General features: G+C 41.6%; 1 protein-coding gene across 1 annotated transcript in view; it reads right to left on the bottom strand.

Moving 5' to 3' along the window:
- Nucleotides 1-17,066, bottom strand: part of TMEM185A (transmembrane protein 185A) — a 55,460-nt gene extending 38,394 nt beyond the window's left edge. The window contains exon 1 of the mRNA XM_053580460.1: nucleotides 16,905-17,066. Within this exon, the coding sequence (XP_053436435.1) occupies nucleotides 16,905-16,942 (38 nt within the window). The 5' untranslated portion in view covers nucleotides 16,943-17,066. The remainder of the gene's footprint in view (nucleotides 1-16,904) is intronic.
- Nucleotides 17,067-20,190: the final 3,124 nt, after the last annotated feature.

Raw genomic sequence — 20,190 nt, 5'->3', positions numbered from 1 at the left:
TTTTTTTTTTGAGACAGAGTCTCAAGCTGTTGCCCTAGGTAGAGTGCTGTGATGTCATAGCTCACAGCAACTTCCAACTTGGGCTCAAGTAATCCTCTGGCCTAAGTTTTTCTTTTTTTACTAGAGACAGAGTCTCGCTTTTTTGCTCAGGCTGGTCTCGAACTCGTGAACTCAAGCAATCCACCTGCCTCGGCCTCCCAGAGTGCTAGGATAACAGGTGTGAGCCACCATGCCTGGCCTATACTAGAGGTCTTACCCACAAAAATACAAAGAAAATAAATAATACAGTTTTGAAAGAAAGGAGTAAACCTGTCACTACTCAGAGACATGATTTTCTATGTAGAAAAACCATAAGGAATTTATAAAAAAGCTCCTAGATCTAATAAGTAAATTTAACAAAATTGCAGGATACAAGGTAAACGTACAAAAAAATTATTGCATATCTATATAGTAGCAATGACAAATTGGAAACAGAAATTTTAAAACACTATCATTCACTGCAAATTTCCAAACAAATTAAAAATATTCTAAAATTAAAGTTTATGAAAAAACTATCACTAATAATAGCATAAAAAAACTATAAAATACTTAGGGATAAACACAGAAACTAAGTTCAAACCTATACAATGAAACCTACCAAACATTGCTGTCTTAGTCGTTTTAGGCTGCTCTACCAAAATACCACAGGTTGGGTGGGGAGTGGGGAGTAATAGTTATAAACAACAGAAATTTATTCCTCACAGTTCCAGAGGCTGGAAGTCCAAGATCAGGGTGCTATCATGGTCAGGTTCTGGTGTGGGCTCTATCCTGGGTTGCAGATAGCCAACTTCTCATATCCTCACATGGTGGAAAAGAAGCAAGGTAGCTCTCTGGCCTCTTCTAATAAGGGTAATACTTCCATGTATAAGAGCTCCACCCTCATGACCTAATCACTTTCCAAAGGCCCAACCTCCAAATAACATCACACTGGAGATTAGAATTCAACTTATGAATTTTGAGGGTTCATAAATATTCAGTCTATAACAGCTGCCAAGAAAAATTAAAGATCAGAAAAAATCATAGATAAGAAAACTCAATACTGTTAAGATCTGTGTCCTCTGTGTATCAGTTTCCTATGGTTGCTGTAAGAAATTACCACAAACTCAGTGGCTTAAAATAACACATTTTTAATCTCTGGCACCCAAAGGTCAAAAGTGGGTCTCACTGGGCTAAAATCAAGATGTCAGCAGGGCCTCTCCCCTGTGAAGACTGTAAGGGAGAATCTATTACTTGCTTTTTCTACTTGTTTTTTTTTTTTTTTTAATTGAGAAAGAGTCTCACTTTGTTGCCCTCTGTAGAGTGATGTCAAATCATAGCTCACAACAACCTCAAACTCTTGGGCTCAAGAGATTCTCTTGCCTCAGCCTCCCTAGTAGCTGGGACTACAGGCACCCACCACAACGCCCGGCTATTTTTGTTTGTTTGTTTAGCAGGCCCGGCTGGTTTGAACCCACCAGCCCTGGTGCACATGGCAAGCACCCTAACCTCTGAGCTATGGGTGGTCCCCTCCCCCTTTTTCCACTTTCTATAGCTGTATTCCTTGGCTCATGGCCCCTTCCTCTATCATCAAAACCAGTATCACAGTATCTTCAAATCTCTCTGCTTTCATCATACTGTCTTCTTCTCTTAATAGTATCTCCCTCTGCTTCCCTCTGATAAGAATACCCATGATTGCCTTTATGGCCCATTTAATCTAGGATAATCTTGGCATCTCAAAATCTTTAACTAAGGCTCGGCGCCTGTGGCTCAAGCAGCTAAAGCGCCAGCCACATACACCTGAGCTGGTGGGTTCGAATCCAGCCCGGGTCCGCCAAACAACAATGATGGCTGCAACCAAAAAAATAACCAGGTGTTGTGGCAGGCGCCTGTGATCCCAGCTACTTGGGAGGTACAGGCAGAAGAATCGCTTGAGCCCAGGAATTGGAGGTTGCTGTGAGCTGTGATGTCACAGCACTCTATCCAGGGTGACAGCTTGAGGCTCTGTCTAATCACATCTTTTACCATAGAAGGTAATATTCACAGGTTCGATAGAAGTGGTTACCTCTGAGGGCCATTATTTAGCTTACTACATTCACCAAATTAACCAAGTTGTACTAAAGAAAGATTCAATGTAATCTCAATGAAAATCCCAAAAGGCTCTTCTATAGAAATTGGTACACTGACCCTAAGACATATGAACATGCAAAGGATCTAGAACGCACAAAAATATTGTGAGAAAGAACAAAGTTGAGACAACCTTTGTGCTTTTGAAGCTTACTACAAAGCTACAGTAATAAAGACAGTGTGATATTATTATCGACATAAGGATAGGAAAATAGAACATAATAGAGTTCTATTCCCCAAGAGAATAGGCTCATTATTTAAAAAACAAAAAGAGTTCAAAAGCATACCCAGGCATCCATGACCACTGCTTGGTCGTAATAAAACAAACATAACTATGTCAGTTAATTTTCCACAAACGTGACAAGGTAATTCAATGGAGAAAGGATTGTGCTTTAAGATGTGGAGCTGGAACAAATGGATAAGTGGAGAAAATGCACCTTGACTTTTAATCTCATAATATATACAAAAATTTATGTGAAATGTATCACAGACCTAAATGTAATACACAAAATTATTTAATATCTAAAACATGTAAGAAAAAAATATTTACAACCTAAGGTTAGGTGAAGATTTCTTGGATTGGATACAAAATTGGACTTATTCAAAATTAAAAACTCTTATTCTGCAAAATATAACTACCATTAAGAAAATAAAAAGCCAAGCCACAAACCGGGAGAACATGCTCTAAAAACATATATCTAAAAATGTACCTGCATCCAGTACATAAAAAGGACTTTTACAACCAAAAGATAAGAAAACAACCTGATTTAAAATGGCCAAGAAACACAAAGAACACAAACACTCCATCAAAGTGTTAAGACAAACAAGCACTTAAAAAAATGTTCAGTATTTTTGGTCATTAAGAAATTAAATTAGGCTACACGCCTATAGCTCAAGTGGCTAAGGTGCCAGCCACATACACCAGAGCTGGTGGGTTCGAATCCAGCCCAGGTCTGCCGAACAATGATGACAACTACAACCAAAAAATAGCAGAGCATTGCAGCGGGCACCTGTCGTCCCAGCTACTTGGGAGGCTGAGGCAAGAAAATCGCTTAAGCCCAGGAGTTGGAGGTTGCTGTGAGCTGTGATGCCACGGCATTCTACCCAAGGCGAAGCTTAAGGCTCTGTCTCAAAAAAAAATCAAGAAAGAAAAGCATCTGAATATATATTGAACAGTTAACAGTTATCTCCACTGGGGAAGATTAAAGATAATCTTTACACTTTTGCTTGTGATATCTGAGTTTTCTGCAAGGTATACATATTGCTTCTGTACTATAAAAATAACATAAAAAGTTTCAATTAGAAAAAGATGGGGGAGGGCTGGAAGAAGATGGGATCTATAAAAGTAAACTCAGAAGCAAGTTTCAAAGAGAATAAACTACAATAGGAGGATCATCAGATTTGGAGAGCTGCTGACTCGAATACCTATAGCCTCTCTGTGTCTTATATTCTCATCCATAAAACTAGGGTAATAATATGTTCTTCATAAGGTTATTGTGAATATAAGACAATGAATATGAAAAGTGTTTTATACAAAGCACTGTATCAGTGGTTCTCAAAATTTTTAGTATCAGGACTCCCTTCCACGCTTAAAAATTACTGAGGACCCTGATACAACTCCCGTCACCATAGCTTCAAAGAAAATGAAATACCTAAAATTAAATAGGCATTATGGTGGGCGCCTGCAGTCCCAGCTACATGGGAGGCTGAGGCAAGAGAATCGCTTAAGCCCAAGAGTTTGAGGTTGCTGTGAGCTGTGACGCCACGGCACTCTACCGAGGGTGACATAGTGAGACTCTGTCTCAAGAAAAAAAAAAAAAAAAGAAAAAGAAATAGAAAATGAAATACATAGGAATATACCTAACAAAAGAGGTGAAGGACCTCTATAAAGAAAACTATGAAACCCTAAGAAAAGAAACAGCAAAGGATATTAACAAATGGAAGAACATACCATGCTTATGGCTGGGAAGAATCAACATTGTCTATACTTCCCAAAGCAATCTACAGATTCAATGCCATCCCTATTAAAATACCAACATCATAATTTCAAGACTTGGAAAAAATAATTCTTCGTTTTGTATGGAACCAGAAAAAAACCTGTACAGCTAAGGCAGTTGTTAGTACTAAAAACAAAGCCGGGGCATCAGAATACCAGATTTTAGGCTGTACTACACGGCCATAGTGGTCAAAACAGAATGGTATTAGCACAAAAATAGAGACATAGACATTTGGAATCAAATAGAAAACCAGGAAATGAAACTAACATCTTACAACCACCTAATCTTTGATAAACCAAACAAGAACATACACTGGGGGAAAGACGCTCTATCCAATAAATGCTGCTGGGAGAACTGGATATCCACATGTAAAAGACTGAAACTGGACCCGCACCTTTCTCCACTCACAAAAATTGATTCAAGATTAATAAAAGACCTAAATGTAAGGCACAAAACAATACAAATCCTCAAAGAAAGCACAGGGAAAACATTTGACGATATCGGCCTGGGGAAAGACTCTGAAGAAGACTGCCGTGGCAATAGCAACAACAACAAAAATACACAAATGGGACTCAAACTGAAAAGCTTCTGTACAGCTAAGGAGACAACAACCAAAGCAAATAGGCAATCCACACATTGGGAAAGGATATTTGCATATTTTGAATCAGACAAAAGCTTGATAACTAGGATCTATAGAGAACTCAAATTAATCCACATGAAAAAAAGCCAACAATCCCATATATCAATGGGCAAGAAAAATGAATAGAACCTTCTCTAAAGAAGACAGATGAATGGCTAGCAAACATATGAAAAAATGCTCATCATCCCTAATTATTAGAGAAATGCAAATTAAACCACCTTGAGATATTATCTAACCCCAGTGAGAATGGCCCACATCACAAAATCTCAAAACTGCAGATGCTGGTGTGGATGTGGAGAGAAAGGAACACTTTTACACTGCTGGTGGGACTGCAAACTAATACAACCTTTTTGGAAGAAGTATGGAGAACCCTCAAAGCACTCAAGCTAGACTTCCCATTTGATCCTGCAATCCCATGATTGGCCATCTACCCAGAAGGAAAAAAATCCTTTTACCACAAGGACACTTGCACTAGACTGTTTATTGCAGCTCAATTTACAATCGCCAAAATGTGGAAACAGCCTAAATGCCCACCAACCCAGGAATGGATTAACAAGCTGTGGTATATGTAAACCAGGGAATACTATTCAGCCATTAAAAAGATGGAGACTTTACATCCTTCGTATTAACCTGAATGGAAGTGGAACATATTATTCTTAGTAAAGCATCACAAGAATGGAGAAGGAAGAATCCTATGCATTCAATTTTGATATGAGGACAATTAATGACCTAGTACATGGTGGGGGGTGGGGGGAGGGGAGACCAGAGAGAGGGAAAGAGGGAGGGGTGGGGGAAAGGAGAGCAGAGAGAAGGAAGGAAGGAAGGGGGTGGAAGAAGGGAACAGCAGAGAGAGGGAAGGAGGGAGGGACGTGGGGGTCTCGGTGTGTGACACATCTTTTGCAGGCAGGACACAATTATAAAAGGAAATTTACCTAACAAATTCAATCAGTGTAACCTGGTTTCTTGTACCCTCAATGAATCCCCAACAATAAAATTTTTTTTTTTAATTACTGAGGGCTCAGCGGCTAGGACACCAGCCACATACACCGGAGCTGGCGGGTCGAATCCAGCCCTGGTCTGCCGAACAACAATAACTACAACCAAAAAAATAGCCGGGCGTTGTGGAGGGTACCTGTAGTCCCAGCTACTTGGAGGCTGAAGCAAGAGAATCTCTAGAGCCCAAGAGTTTAAGGTTGCTGTGAGCTGTGACGCCATGATACTACCCAGGGCGACATAGTGAGACTCTGTCTCAAAAAAAAAAAAAAGTAATAATAATAAACATATTACATATTAACATGAATAACATTATAAATAAAAACTATTTTCCAAAACCGACACAAATTTAGTGAGAGCAGCAGTAGCATTTTTTGTATAGTTTTGCAAAACTTTACATTTTGTATAGTTTTGCAAAACTTTACATTTACTTTACATAGAGGTCAGCTAGATTTTAATAACTATATATACATACATTCTGCTGAAAAATGTTGTTATGGTTCAAGTATATGAAGAAAATATGAGATATGCAGTTAGAAAAGAACAGACTATTTTAATAACTCTTTCAGATAATGGTAGATATCCTTCAATAGGACACCAAAACTCAACAAGTGGTAGTTTCCTAAAGGTTAACAATAATGTGAAATCTGAAATCCCATCAATGAGCTTTTTGTACTCCACTAAATTAAAATACAGTGGTCTCTCTTGTACTTTGAATGAATCGTTTTAAGCACTGGAAGGTTGTCAAGCTTATGGTGGTAGATACAATTTTACAGAAATTCTGATTTTTCTCATGAAAGATCAAATTTTATGATTTTTTTTTTTGAGACAGAGCCTCAAGCTGTCGCCCTGGGTAGAGTGCCGTGGCATCATAGCTCACAGCAACCTCCAACTCCTGGGCTTAAGCGATTGTCTTGCCTCAGCCTCCCAAGTAGCTGGGACCACAGGTGCTGGCCACAACACTTGGCTATTTTTTTGGTTGTAGTTGTCATTGTTGTTTTGGCAGGCCTGGGGTAGATTCGAACCCACCAGCTCTGGTGTATGTGGCTGGCGCCTTAGCCGCTTGAGCTACAGGCACCGAACCAATCAACGATATTCTTAAGCAAATCTGGCATTTTTAAAAAACCACAAAGTGCGTGGCAGTGAAGAATCCAACAGTGACCAGGGTTGTTGGCCCCTCTGTCCTGATTTGTGCTTAGGCATCTGCTGCTTGACCAACCACTGCTTTCGTACCACAAGTGCTAATGTCAACTCAATGAACATGTCAGTATTATGAAAATAATTGTGACCTTGCAGACCCTTGGAAAGGATCTCAAGGCCCCCCAAGGATCTATGGAAAACAGTTTAATAACCAGTGCACTAAATACACATTACTTATTAATACTCAAAACCAAACATAGGCTTTTACAAGTTGCTACAAAGAAAGAGCTAATACTGAAAAATGCCAAGAGAAGAATGACTTCATCTCTTAGACTTTGGACAAGAAAAGGGCTTTTGGTAGGGCAGGAGGTTGTGGGGGACTGATAGAAACGGAGTTATCACCACAAATACAGTAAATAACAAGTAGAAACAACAATTTTTTTCTCTCTTAAAGCAGAGAAAAACATCCCAAAAATCTAAAAACTCAGAACCAATTTGTTAACCAAAGCCAGTGGCTACAAATACAATTACCAGAAACAATGGTATTGAAAACATAATATTTAAAAGACTTCAGTACAACATTAACAAATATAAGAATAATTACAGACACAGAATTCATGGGCACATTAAATAATGTATAGATTATAAACAAAAAACAGACAGGCATAAATGCTATAAGCTAAATATTAATACATGATCCTCTGCAAAGACTTCACTTAATAAAAAAACAGAGGGTGGCTCAGTCCGTAAGGCGCTGGCCCCATATACCGAGAGTGGCGGGTTCAAACCCGGCCCCAGCTGAACTGCAACCAAAAAATAGCTGGGCGTTGTGGCGGGCGCCTGTAGTCCCAGCTACTCAGGAGGCTGAGGCAAGAGAATCACTTAAGCCCAGGAGTTGGAGGTTGCTGTGAGCTGTGTGATGCCACGGCACTCTACTGAGGGCCATAAAGTGAGACTCTGTCTCTACAAAAAAAAAAAAAAAACAAAAAAACAGAGGGTGGCGCCTTTGGCTCAGTGAGTAGGGTGCCGACTCCATATACCGAGGGTGGCAGGTTCAAATACGGCCCCGGCCAAACTGCAACAAAAAATAGTCAGGCGTTGTGGTGGGCGCCTGTAGACCCAGCTACGCGCGAGGCTGAGGCAAGAGAATCGCCTAAGCCCAAGAGCTGGAGCTTGCTATGAGATGTGAGGCCACGGCACTCTACTGAGGGCAACAAAGTGAGACTCTGTCTCTAAAATAAATAAATAAATAAAAGAAAATAAAAATTAAAAAAAAAAAAAAAACAGAGTAGTGGAACAAATAAAAATAGAAACACCAAAATGTTGGGAAACTCTTTATTTTATGGTCTTTGACATAATTTAAGTATAAATCAAGAATTTTAAGTCTATTACAAGAAAATGAAAAATAAAAAAAGATGAACCTACAAGAGGATAAATAACAGTACAAAAATATAATTTAAGACTGAAATACTAGGGTTAGAGAACATAAATGGGTTGAATATCCTTGTTTTAATTTCGTATTCCTGCCATACAAAATTGCCACAAGCCCAGTGGCTAAAAAAGCCACAAACAAATGGGTCTCACTGCACTAAACTCAAGGTGTCAGCAGGGCTTTGTTGCTTCTGGACAGTCTAAGAGATAATGTTTCCTTGTCTATTTTAGCTTCTAGAGGCCACCACATTCCTTAGCTTATGGCCCCTTCCTCCATCTTCAAAGTCAGCCATAGAAAGTTCAGTTCTCCTTATACTGAATCACTCTGACTTCTTCTGTCTCCCTCTTCTACATTTAAAGACCTTGTGACTACATTTGGGCCCAGCCAGGAAATCCAGAATAATATCCATATTTTAAGGTAAACTATTTAGCAAACTTCCTTCCATCTGCTACCTTACTTCCCCTTTTGCCATGTAATGGAACATGTTCCCAGGTTCCTCAGATTAGGAAGTGGGCATTAACTGGGGGGGACTACAGGCGCCCGCCACAACGCCCAGCTATTTTTTGGTTGCAGTTCAGCTGGGGCCGGGTTTGAACCCACCACTCTCGGTATATGGGGCCAGCGCCTTACAGACTGAGCCACAGGCGCAGCCCCACCCTCTGTTTTTTTATTAAGTGAAGTCTTTGCAGAGGATCATGTATTAATATTTAGCTTATAGCATTTATGCCTGTCTGTTTTTTGTTTATAATCTATACATTATTTAATGTGCCCATGAATTCTGTGTCTGTAATTATTCTTATATTTGTTAATGTTGTACTGAAGTCTTTTAAATATTATGTTTTCAATACCATTGTTATTTCCTTGTCCTGCTATTTAATCTCTTGATTATAACCATGCCATTTTTAATCTATTGTAGTGTTCATTTCCATAGTTGCCCTGGGAACTGTATCTGTCATGATATAATGGTATCACAGAGAATCCCATAATGAAAATATTGTATGTACTCTTAAAAGAAAAATTGTCAGGTTATTTTTACATTCTGTGGCCATGTTGTTAGGTTTTCATTATTTAGTTATTCATTACTAGTCCTTTTAGCATTTTAATACTTTTTGCTTTAAAATGTAATTTATCAAATTAATGTGATAGTAAATGATTTCTCTTATCTTCACCCAGGCATGATAAGCCTCTGTCACCTTCCTTGTAGTTGGTCTGACTTTTTGACTTTCAACATTGTTTCCAGGTGTGACTGTTGAATGCAACAGATTTAGATTTTATTTTTTTAATCCAATAAATGATATTTTTTTAAAGCTGTGGTAGGCAGAATAAAAAAAAAGACATGAAGGAAAACTAGTCAGTTTCTCTAAGAAATCTGGGGAAAAACAAGGAAAATATGGAAATAATAAAACTAAAAGTAGAAATACAGGCTTGGCGCCTGTAGCTCAAGCGGCTAAGGTGCCAGCCACATACACCAGAGCCGGCAGGTTCAAATCCAGCTTGGGCCTGCCAAACAATGACAACTACAACCAAAAAATAGCTGGGTGTTGTGGCAGGTGCCTGTGGTCCCAGCTACTTGGGAGGCTGAGGCAAGAGAAATGCTTAAGCCCAAGAGTTGGAGGTTGCTGTGAGCTGTGTGAGGCCACGGCACTCTACCCAGGGTGACAGCTTGAGGCTCTGTCTCAAAAAAAAAAAAAAAGTAGAAATACAGATTAAAAAAAAAAACAGAACTGATAAGTAATAACAACAGCTGGTTCTTTGAAAAAAAAATACAAAGTTGATCAAATAAAAAAATTAATTTAATTAGAAAATTTTAAAGATGCCATTTATATATAGAAGTATTCTTAATTGGGGAAAGAAGGTATAGTATCTCGATTACACTAATACATTTGGGAGCCAAGTCCCAGCATATAAAGATGACAGCATATCAAACAGGCAATATTAAGCCTCATTGGCAAGAGAATAATGCTGCAATTACACACTGATAAGAAAATTTACTTTTTTAAAAAAGTAATGGTCATAGCCTAAACTACTTTAACTTACTTTTCAAGAAACATTCAGACCAGTGTCCAAATATAAAAACAGACTTTGCTTATTCTCCACAAACCAGCACATGAAGGTTCTACTAGATATTCTAGCATTTAAAATTTTTTTTATTAAATCATAACTGTATACATTAATGCATTTATCTGGTACAATGTGCCAATTTTATATACAATTTGGAATGCTCACATCAAACTGGTTAACATAGCCTTCACCTCATTCACTTAATTATTGTTATGACATTTACACTCTATTCCTAATAGATTTAACATGTACTCTTGCAATATACACCATAGGTGAGGTCCCACCAATTACCCTCCCTCCACTCATCCTCTCCCCTACCCTCCCCCTCCTCTTCCCTCCTTCAGTAATTCTTCAACTTTACTTTTGCAGTTACACTTAAAATGGATTTATTACACTCTCATCAGAATCCATTCTTAGTACAGGATCAGAGATTTCTGCTCTGGCTCAAATTCCCTCTTTCTGTTTTGTGTCAGGTGGGGAGGAAGGGAGAGAAAGAATAGACATAGCAAAGGGATAACAAGGAATGTAAAAGTTACATTACCTATTTTTTGTGAATCAAAAAAAAATGCAGCTGGACTCCTTAGACTCATCATTTTTCTCCAGTGGGAGCTACTGGCTTAACTAGACCATGTACGTGTGCACAAACATGCACCCACAAGCACGCACGTGCACACACACACTGGGTGGCACATCCCTGCCTACAGCTTGAGAGAATGGTTCCAAACTGACAAACTGCTAAGTGACATTCTCACAAACTATTAAGGGGGTTGCACCTCCTACAGAGTAGAACCTTATTAACCAAATTTAAAGTGTTTCAGTGGAGATTTTAACTAGTTTTAAGATGAAAAATGTTTAAGGACATATAACTGATATATATATATATAAGCCCAAAAGCCAAATAAAAACAAATCACTCTTAAAGAGACTAAAATGACCCACAGCCAGTGGGAAGATCTACATTCAAGTTCCTTATCTGCTATTTTATCAGCTGTGTGGTCTTGAGTGAGTTACCTTAAATTTGTCTCCTCATCCAATTTTTCATGTAAGATAAGACTATATGAAAGCACCGTGTAAATGATACATTTTACCTATTTTATCTCTAGTAGTATTATGGGAGACAAGTTCTACTTGTCTCCTTGTACCAATCTTATTTAGCAATCATTTTTCTGACTATGAGGTCAGATGTGGCAAAGTATGAATCACCAGTTATAAAGACCATATACACAGAGTTCAATTCAAGGCTTCTGTCTTAAATGCTAGTCATCTTGCACAGGCCGGACCTGTCATCCAAGGTAATCAGAAACCCCAAGCTCAATATTAAGAACCTTAATGCCTAGAGTCCTAGGAAACTACAATTCCTCCAATTCACTGTTTCTCCCTTACAACAAAGATTATCCAGTGATACATGTCTATTTGTACGCAACATCCATTCATTCAGCACATTTATTCAGCATCTCCAAATCCTGGCCCTCAGAGAACTCATAGCCAAGAAAAATGTTTGTATAATTGCTAAGTAATGGGGATGACATTTTTAAAACTATAAATTATACATTCAAATGAGACTTGTCTCCTTTAACCAGTCCCCTTGGGAGGCAAGGCACTAATTCCAATGACTCTTCATTGCTCAAACCATCTCTGGAGATTTCCTCTTGGAAGCACCTTGAAAGCCTGCAGTCTGTTCTTTTGAATATCCTAAATGATGCCAAATCTGCACTGAGTGTGGATTCAATTTTTAGAAATAGCCGAAAGTCAGTCAGAGCCAAGTGTAGTGAATAAGATGTGTGATCAAACTAGGTAGAACTATTTTGGTTTAAAATGACATATGAATATAATGAGATGAGGTTTCTTATATGATTTGTAAACTGACTTTAAATGGAATTCCAGATGGGTAACAAGGAATGTGTGCAATGGAATAGGTAAAATATATTCTCTTTTCCCCATGTAACTTCTTTGAGTGATAATATTTATTTGAATGTATAAGGTCCAATATAAGGTTTGCTTTGTTTAATCTCTTCCAACACATAAACAGAAGGCTCCTTGATATATTAGATCTACTATGTCATGGGAGAAAGAAGTTGTCACTAAACTAGAGAGGTAGCAATGTAGGAAAGAGCACATACTTCAGGAGACTGAGCTGGATTAGAATCCTGACTTGGCCTTGTACAACTTTAGGAAAGTCACAACAAGCTCTCTAATACTCCAAAATAAGGCTCATCTAACTTGCAGCATTGTTGTAAAGATGAGGGGTAATGAATGCAAAGTACTTACATTGTGCCTGGCACATAGTAAGTACCCAATAGGTTATTCCTCTTACTAATAACCTCAGTCAAATCAAGACAATTTCAGACTGCTGGTGGCTTGATATGATAGAACAGCAGATAAATAGTCACTTGGGTAGTGAGTATTAAGTACAACACTACACTCATACTGATGGATTATTATTTTGAAAAAAAAAATAATCTGTAAAGAGTATTTGTAAGAACTAACACTATGTATTTTAAAATCACATTTGGTCATCTGCAGTGCTCCTGCCACACTGACCTCCTTACTACTATCTAAACATACCAGGCCCTACACCATGCCTTTCTAAAATGCCTTTACTGCCCTCTAGTCTGACAAAAAGCCTATGATTATCCTTCAAAATTTAACTCAAAAGTCACTTCCACTATGGAATCTTCCCTGCTGGCTCTAGACAGAATTAGTGGCTCTGCCCTTTGTATTCCCAAAGCATTTGGTTCCTGTCTCTGAAATGCCTTATATTCTGCTGAATTTTAATTTATATTACCATTTATGCTTCTTTTACTAGGCTTGAGCACTGAGAGAAGAGCTATATTCTATTTTTGTTTTGTTTTGTTTTGTTTTGTTTGTAGTTAGAGCACCACCGAATGTCTTAGCACACAGTAGAAACCCAGAAGATTTTTGATGAATGAATATTTTAAAGAGAATTTGCAAACAACTGCTAAAGGCCATGTAACCACCTTTAGCAAACTATTACCAGCAATCATATTCAAGTTTCTAAACACCACTAATCTCATCGGTATCCCAAGCCCACATGACAGAATCCCTACAACAATGTCTCTCAGCCTTTTTCATATTCCAGCACACCTGACGGATGCACCCCATTTGCATGAGGAGCTCACTGTGGATGAATCAGAATGCCCATCAGTATTTTCATAGTCTTCCAGCACTGCCTGGCTACCAGGATGAAGGGCCTTCTCTGAGCCAGCATCTCCACCAAAGTAACAGAAAATCCCAAGGCTCTGTGGTAAGGGCAGAGTGCCTACCTAATGCCACCTACTTCCAGATCCCAACCTCCCCCTTTGCTGTTAGGAAGCCTCAGGCATTCAAGGAAAAACTTGTTTCTGGGTCCAGGACGTCTATTTCAGCATGCCTTAAAAACTTGTTTCTGGGTCCAGGACATCTGTTTCAGCATGCCTTAACCTTAGCCAGTGACTAAAGAGAAATTATGAAAAGAAGTTCATGATCAACCAGTTCCGTGCCAGATGCAAATAGGCAGAGGGTCAGCTGGCAGCTCTGCACATCTGAGTGTTGACATTTGTGAATCATTCTCTGTCACTGCAATTTCCAGAGCTCTGCCAGCACAACAGTGGGTTCAGACTCACCAAGACAGAAAAATTAGAAAGGCAATCTGGAGTCATGGCCCACACTTGGGGACCCACAAAACTATGGTAATGACTATTTCTGTGACACAGACATAAACTAAAAAGTAAAGGCAGCCACATTCTGCAAGTATCATGGTCTTTGTCATCTCTCCAATGGGATGGCTATACACTAAAGGTGGGAAGAGGGTGAGAGGAAAGAAAACCAGGTGGCAGACAACTAGGAAAGCAAGATTTCTTGATTTCTCTTCCAGCAAGAATTACTAGAGAATTACTCATTCATTCATTCCACAAATATTTATTGAACCAGATACTATTTCAGGGATGAAAGCTATAATAATTACAGACTCCTGGCCTTGACCCCATGGAGATTAAAGTGTAGTACAGGAGGCAGGTATTAATCAAATAGGCACATAGACAAATGCAAGGGTACAAGTAAGTGCTATGATAGAGGAGTGTAGTGGACTGTGGCAACTGTACAAACAAAAGTCAGGAAAGCTTCCCTGAGCAAGTACCAAGTAAGCTGAGAACTCAAAGATAAACAGGAGTTAACTAGGTCAGGAAGAGAAAAGAGAGAAGGGAAATATTCTTGGCACAGATAACAGTGTGTGCCAAGGTCCTGGAGTAGGAGGGAGGTGTTGAATTGGCTCAGAATTCCTGGCAAGGGAGCAAGGCAGGAGCACTAAGTTTTGAGGACCCAGCATGAGGTATCTTCCTGTCTAGACCCCTCAGTTTGTTCCCTAGCTGTCTGCCAGGCCCTCCCAAGCACAGAAAAAGACTAAAGCACACGTGAAAAACTAGGTGCTCCCAAGAGACAAGAAATACCACCTGCTAAAAAAAAAAAAAAAACCTACCAATAATATCTGGTCAATGTCTTCTTCAATTATCTGAAAGATAATGCTGCTGACAACACTGAATCACGAAAATGGCACAGAATAAAATACCTTTAAACTTTTCAGGTAGAGATGCATTTTAATCTAAATTAAGGGGCTGATAAGTATGTTGATGGTTATGATAAATCTGTTTAGATACACGGTATTTCATTATAATTTTCATATGCTATTTTTTTAGGAAAAATATGCTAAAGGAAAAAAATGGTTAAGGGCATTATCAAGTGCAGCTCTATTTTGCTTTGGCAGTTGTTAGCCTGTTTAATCACTTAAGGCAATTTCTTGTGGCTTCTCAATTATCTGTCACCTTGCAAACAAGTCTTGGAGTTTTCTATTTGTAAAGCACTTTGTAATCAATCATTAATTCAGCCTCCCTATCTAGCTGAGAGATTATATTCATTCTACAGATAAAACAGATAAATGAGTTGCCTAAGGGCACAAAACAATTCAGCTTTTACTACCTTTCTTATCACCCTCTCCAAACAATGGAGACACACAAGGCACCATCCAGCTCCAGTACAAACCCTGCTGCCTTGAACACCAATCTAAACCCTTAGGAGTGGCAGAGGGGAGGCTTTACAGTCAGTTCAGTTACCTACTGCAGAGCAGCTCCTCTATTTTCAAGGCCAACAATGAGTGCAGAATGACAGGGACACTAGGACTCCACACCATAATATGAACTTGAAAAGGACTAAGAGTACCTAGAAAGTCACAGCAGCTCACAGCTTAATATGTCACCATCCCTAAGAAGACTGCACACCCAGCATACACTCCCCCAAGACTTCTTTTCATCTCCAAGGAACAGCCCAAAGAATGGTCTCTGCTGGGCTCCCACAATGCGGTACTGGTCAGTACTGTAAGTCATCTGAAATCCACATGTCCTTCTTCACCCTCAAGTTGAGACCCAGCATCTGAAGCACCTAGCACAGGACTTAAGCACTAAGCACACAAATGTTTTGAGTGCTCAGCTTCCCATTAGCAAATAAGGAAAGTAGATAGTCCTTTCACAGAGTCATGCACTTAAGAGACTAGTTAGGTCAACCCCTTATTTTACAGAAGGGCTGAGAATCAGCCAGTTACATATGACCTGCTCTCTGATCCAGGTCCTACAGCTCAGTGTATCTCCATATTTTATAAGTGCCTACTATGTGCCAGACATGGTGGGCAGGAGGTGATGGGGGACAGTGAGATGAGGAGATGGTGTCAGCTTCTGGGAGCTTACATCCAGCTTACAGAACAGTTGGGCAAATGCAAGGACAGACACTTGATTCCTTAAGCCAGTGTTTTCTCCACACTGTCCACTGGGTGCTTCCCATCTGGAAAAGGACAGCAATATTTACTTCCTGCAAATGAACTTATAGTGAAGATTGATGAGAAAATGAGTGTGGAAAATGATCAGGTTCACCCCCCAAAGGCATTATGTAAGGTACTGCCATACCCTGACACCGACTCCAAGGATTCAACGTTTCAGATACCAGCTCGACAGAGGCCAGCAAAAGACCGGATGGGCATAAATCCAAGTAAAACCTCAGGGCTGAGAGGAAGTGGAGGAAACAGCTGGGATGTGGGGGGTAGTGGTGTTGGATCAAGTGAGATGTTCCCGAGGCGCGGAGAATGCAGGGCAGGCAGAGGGGTGGGAGAAAATGGAACAGAGGGCGAACTTGGGATACTAATGACTAGGAGCGAGCAGAGGGGAATGGGATTCCGTGGGACACGACTGGGCTGGCGACCGGGAGCCTCAGGCCATGGCCCGGCGGGTCCAGCTGGAGCGGCGGAGCCGGGAACTGAAGGCACTGGGCTTGGGGGAAGGAAGCAGCGGGCGCTGAGGCTGACTCCTTTCCCGGAGAGTCGTTCGCACCCGCAGGGAGGGTCAGGCAAGCGCCGGGCTCCTGCAGCTGCAGCATCACGCCCGCCCCGCCTCCCCGGAGCCCACCACCCGCCCGCGTCCGAGCCGCGGCGCGGACTCCCGGGGGCGCTGCCGCCTCCTCACCTCGGGTTGAAATCCTGGAAGAGGCCCCTCAGGTTCATGGCGGAGAACTTCACCGCTGCGTCCTCCTCCCCCCGCCCCCCGCGCCGCGCAGCCTGCGTGTTACAGCCAGTTCATGGCGCCAGGGAAGCCGCGTCTCCGCCACCCGGAGAAACCTGAGCCACCGCCCCCCGCCTCTCCTCTGGGCTTCCGTACAGCAACCGCGCATGCGCCCTGAACCCCGCCCCGAGCTCGCCGCTCCCGGTGGCCCCTAGCCTTCTGTCCCCATGCGGCGGGCGGAGGAGACGGTGCAGAGGGTCTGAGACTCGGAGACCTTTGGGAGGCTGGCGAAAGAGGCGGAGAGTCGCGTGGGGACTCTCGCTGGATGAGGGCCTGCAGGGAGGGAGCGCGCAGCACAGGAGTCCGGCAGTGGGGGTCTTCCCAGACACCTGTCACCTTGGCCCACTCTGCCTTCTAGAGGTTTTCTCCGATGACAACTGAGCCTGGTGTGTGTGTGTGGGGTGGTTAGAAGCAACTAGTGAGACGTTGCATTTTGGAGATCTCATCCCAAGCTTCACTTGTCAGTGACTCCAAAGTTTGCTTCTCAACATCCTCCCAAGCCCCAGTCCAGCACGTCCAGATGTGCTGGCCATTCCAAACTTAGGTTACTCTGCACCAAAGTCATCTCCCTTCCCCGCACCTTCCCTTCATGGCTTCCCCCTCTCCGTTAGCTGCAGGCATATTCACAGGGAATGTCTAAACTGAAGATGTAGAAGTCATTCTCATTTTTCTAACCTAGTTCAGAGACTCCTTGGCTCCTGCCTAGGCTTTGTTATCACTTCACACCGGACCTCTTTCTCCCATCCAGGCCATCTTATTTGTGTCAAGTTCACCTTCCTTGCTCAAGTCAACATCTTTGAGCCACAGTTTTTCTCCTTAGCAACATGGAGATGGTAAAACCTGTTTTCCAAACGTGTTGGCAAGATTTGATATGAGTGTACATAACACACTGCCTGGAACAAGCTAGGTGCTCAAAGAATGCTCTTGCTCTCTGGCACTCTTTTTGAGTGCTGACCTCATGAAGGATTCTGTTTACTTTTGGAATCCATATGCAAGACAAGCTCATGGCAGGTTAGCTAGTTTACCATCTTCACTTCTGGCACATTTAAGATCTTTCATGAGCACAGCAATGCCTTAAACATTAGTCTGGTATCATTATGGTTAATGATACTTTGTTGCAATAGTAGAGTTTCACAAATGACAACTTTATACTGGTTAGCCCCAAGAGTAGCTTGAGAGGATCACAACTGTGATAGTCATACTTTGCCATGATGTATCACCTTTCTTGTGAAAAAAGGGGTAATTAGACTTCCCAGCACACACCAGCAAATGGATATTATTACTTGATCTGGTTTTAAGGATGAGTAACCTAAATCACATTTTCATCTGCTGAAGTACTGGACCCTGTCCCAACACTTTAGTCCAGCATCTCTGCCCATCCTCCTGGTGAAGTCCAAAGTCTAACCCTGACAAGTTTCCCAATGAACATCCAAATACAGAAGAGGAGATAAGGCACAGAGAAGCTTGCATAACGTGCCCTGAGCCACCCACCTAGGAAAGGTGGAGAAGCAGAGATGCAATTCAGAATCTAACCCACACTCTGCTAGAAAGAGGTACTTGCCGGTGGCCAGGTTGGCCAGCAAGTGGCCTTGCTCTGAACCTCAAGAGAGAGAGGTCTTGTCAGTTCAGACACTTGATGAGCAAGCACCCTTGCCCTTGCAAGAGCTTCACAGATAGAGGCCAGACAGGCTGTTTGGAGTCAAGAGTCTTAAGGGAAGATGCTACATTGGTGAGGTCCCAGGGAGTTTCTGAGCTAAACTGCATTCAACTGTAGAAGTTCCCTCAGAAATTACCAGGCTGTGGGAATTGATTAGCCAAGGTATCATGACACTAATAAACAAACCATTTGTCAATGTATCATTTTGCCCTAACAAGACAAATTACCAAGGGGAGCATACCTATCCATGAGGGCATATGGGAAGACTTAGACTATGCCAAGGCCTCATATCCCCAGCTTTCAAGAGGTGGCTTACCTGGACTGCCTCAGCTATCCTGGAGGCGCAGTTATATACTATAGAGATGCTATCATGGGATCAAAAGCCAGAAACTATAGATGTCCATCTGGTCCTGTCTCCAGCACAAAGGACCCCATGGACCACCCTGCATAGAGGCCCAAAACTTCACTGACTCTGTGTAAACAGACCCGAGAGTGACCCTGACATTGAGGAAAGACCCTGAATCATATGCAGCATAACAATTACCATCCTCTCCTCTACCAAATTTTGATTTTGACTTTATTTTTCCCTTGCCACCAAATTCTAAGGCTGTCTTACTAGACACTCCCAACATTCTTCACCCCAAAGCAAGAAATGGCTCTGGATTGAAAAGCATGACCCCAAATAAGCCAAGAGGATATCTTGGCTTCTCAGCGTTCTAGAAGCATCAGTGTATATCTAGTTTTAAAGAATACATTGGATTTTACTTCTGATAAGTTGGTGTCTTGTTCAATTCAATATTCACGTTGGCCCAATGTAGTAGCAAGGAGGGCAGACTTCTGAAGAGCAGGGTGTTAGGTAATTGCCTGAGAAAAGCCCCTCCCGACTTATGGCCTGCCCCTAACACCTCTTCTGGCCAGGGCAGTAACTCCTTATTGGCTATTCTACCCTCCGTCACCATTCTAAGACTTCCCCTAACCGAACCTATATAACTCTCTCTCACACACATGCTTTCTCTTTCTCCCCTCTCTCTCCTCTCTGTCTCTCTCTTTCCTCTCTCTCTCTTTTCTCCCCTCTGTCTCTCTTTCTTTCCTCACTCCTCCTTGGTGTTGTCCTGCAACATCCCCCCCCTCACCAATAAAGACCTTTTGTACAAGCCTTGATGATCTATGAGATCTCTGCCGGTCAAGTGCCCCCCCTTTCACAGGGTCCTGGTGGAGAGAATCCTGATGGAGAAGGGAGTGGCTATGACTCAACTCTCCACAAGTGTGTATGGCTAGGTGCCTGGGGTAGACAGGAAGGACCATGCCTGCCAGAGGTCACCAACCAGCTGCCCACACAATTACCTTTTCTTCTTGTGCCTGTCCTGCTCTCATTCTCGAGTCTTCACTCATTGCTTATCTCTCTGCCTTTCTGCTTCCACACTGGCTTTCGGGTACAATCCTCTGGGGCCCCTTGCCCTATCTAATCAGATGACTTCTTCCACCTTCCTTCCCCCAGTGCATCCTTTCATCTGGGGCAGCCCATAACCTTCA

Source organism: Nycticebus coucang, chromosome X, assembly GCF_027406575.1.
Source record: "Nycticebus coucang isolate mNycCou1 chromosome X, mNycCou1.pri, whole genome shotgun sequence".
In the NCBI taxonomy this organism is placed as follows: domain Eukaryota; kingdom Metazoa; phylum Chordata; class Mammalia; order Primates; family Lorisidae; genus Nycticebus; species Nycticebus coucang.
Note: the sequence above shows the minus strand (reverse complement) of the source record. Positions and strands in the feature narration are given on the sequence as shown.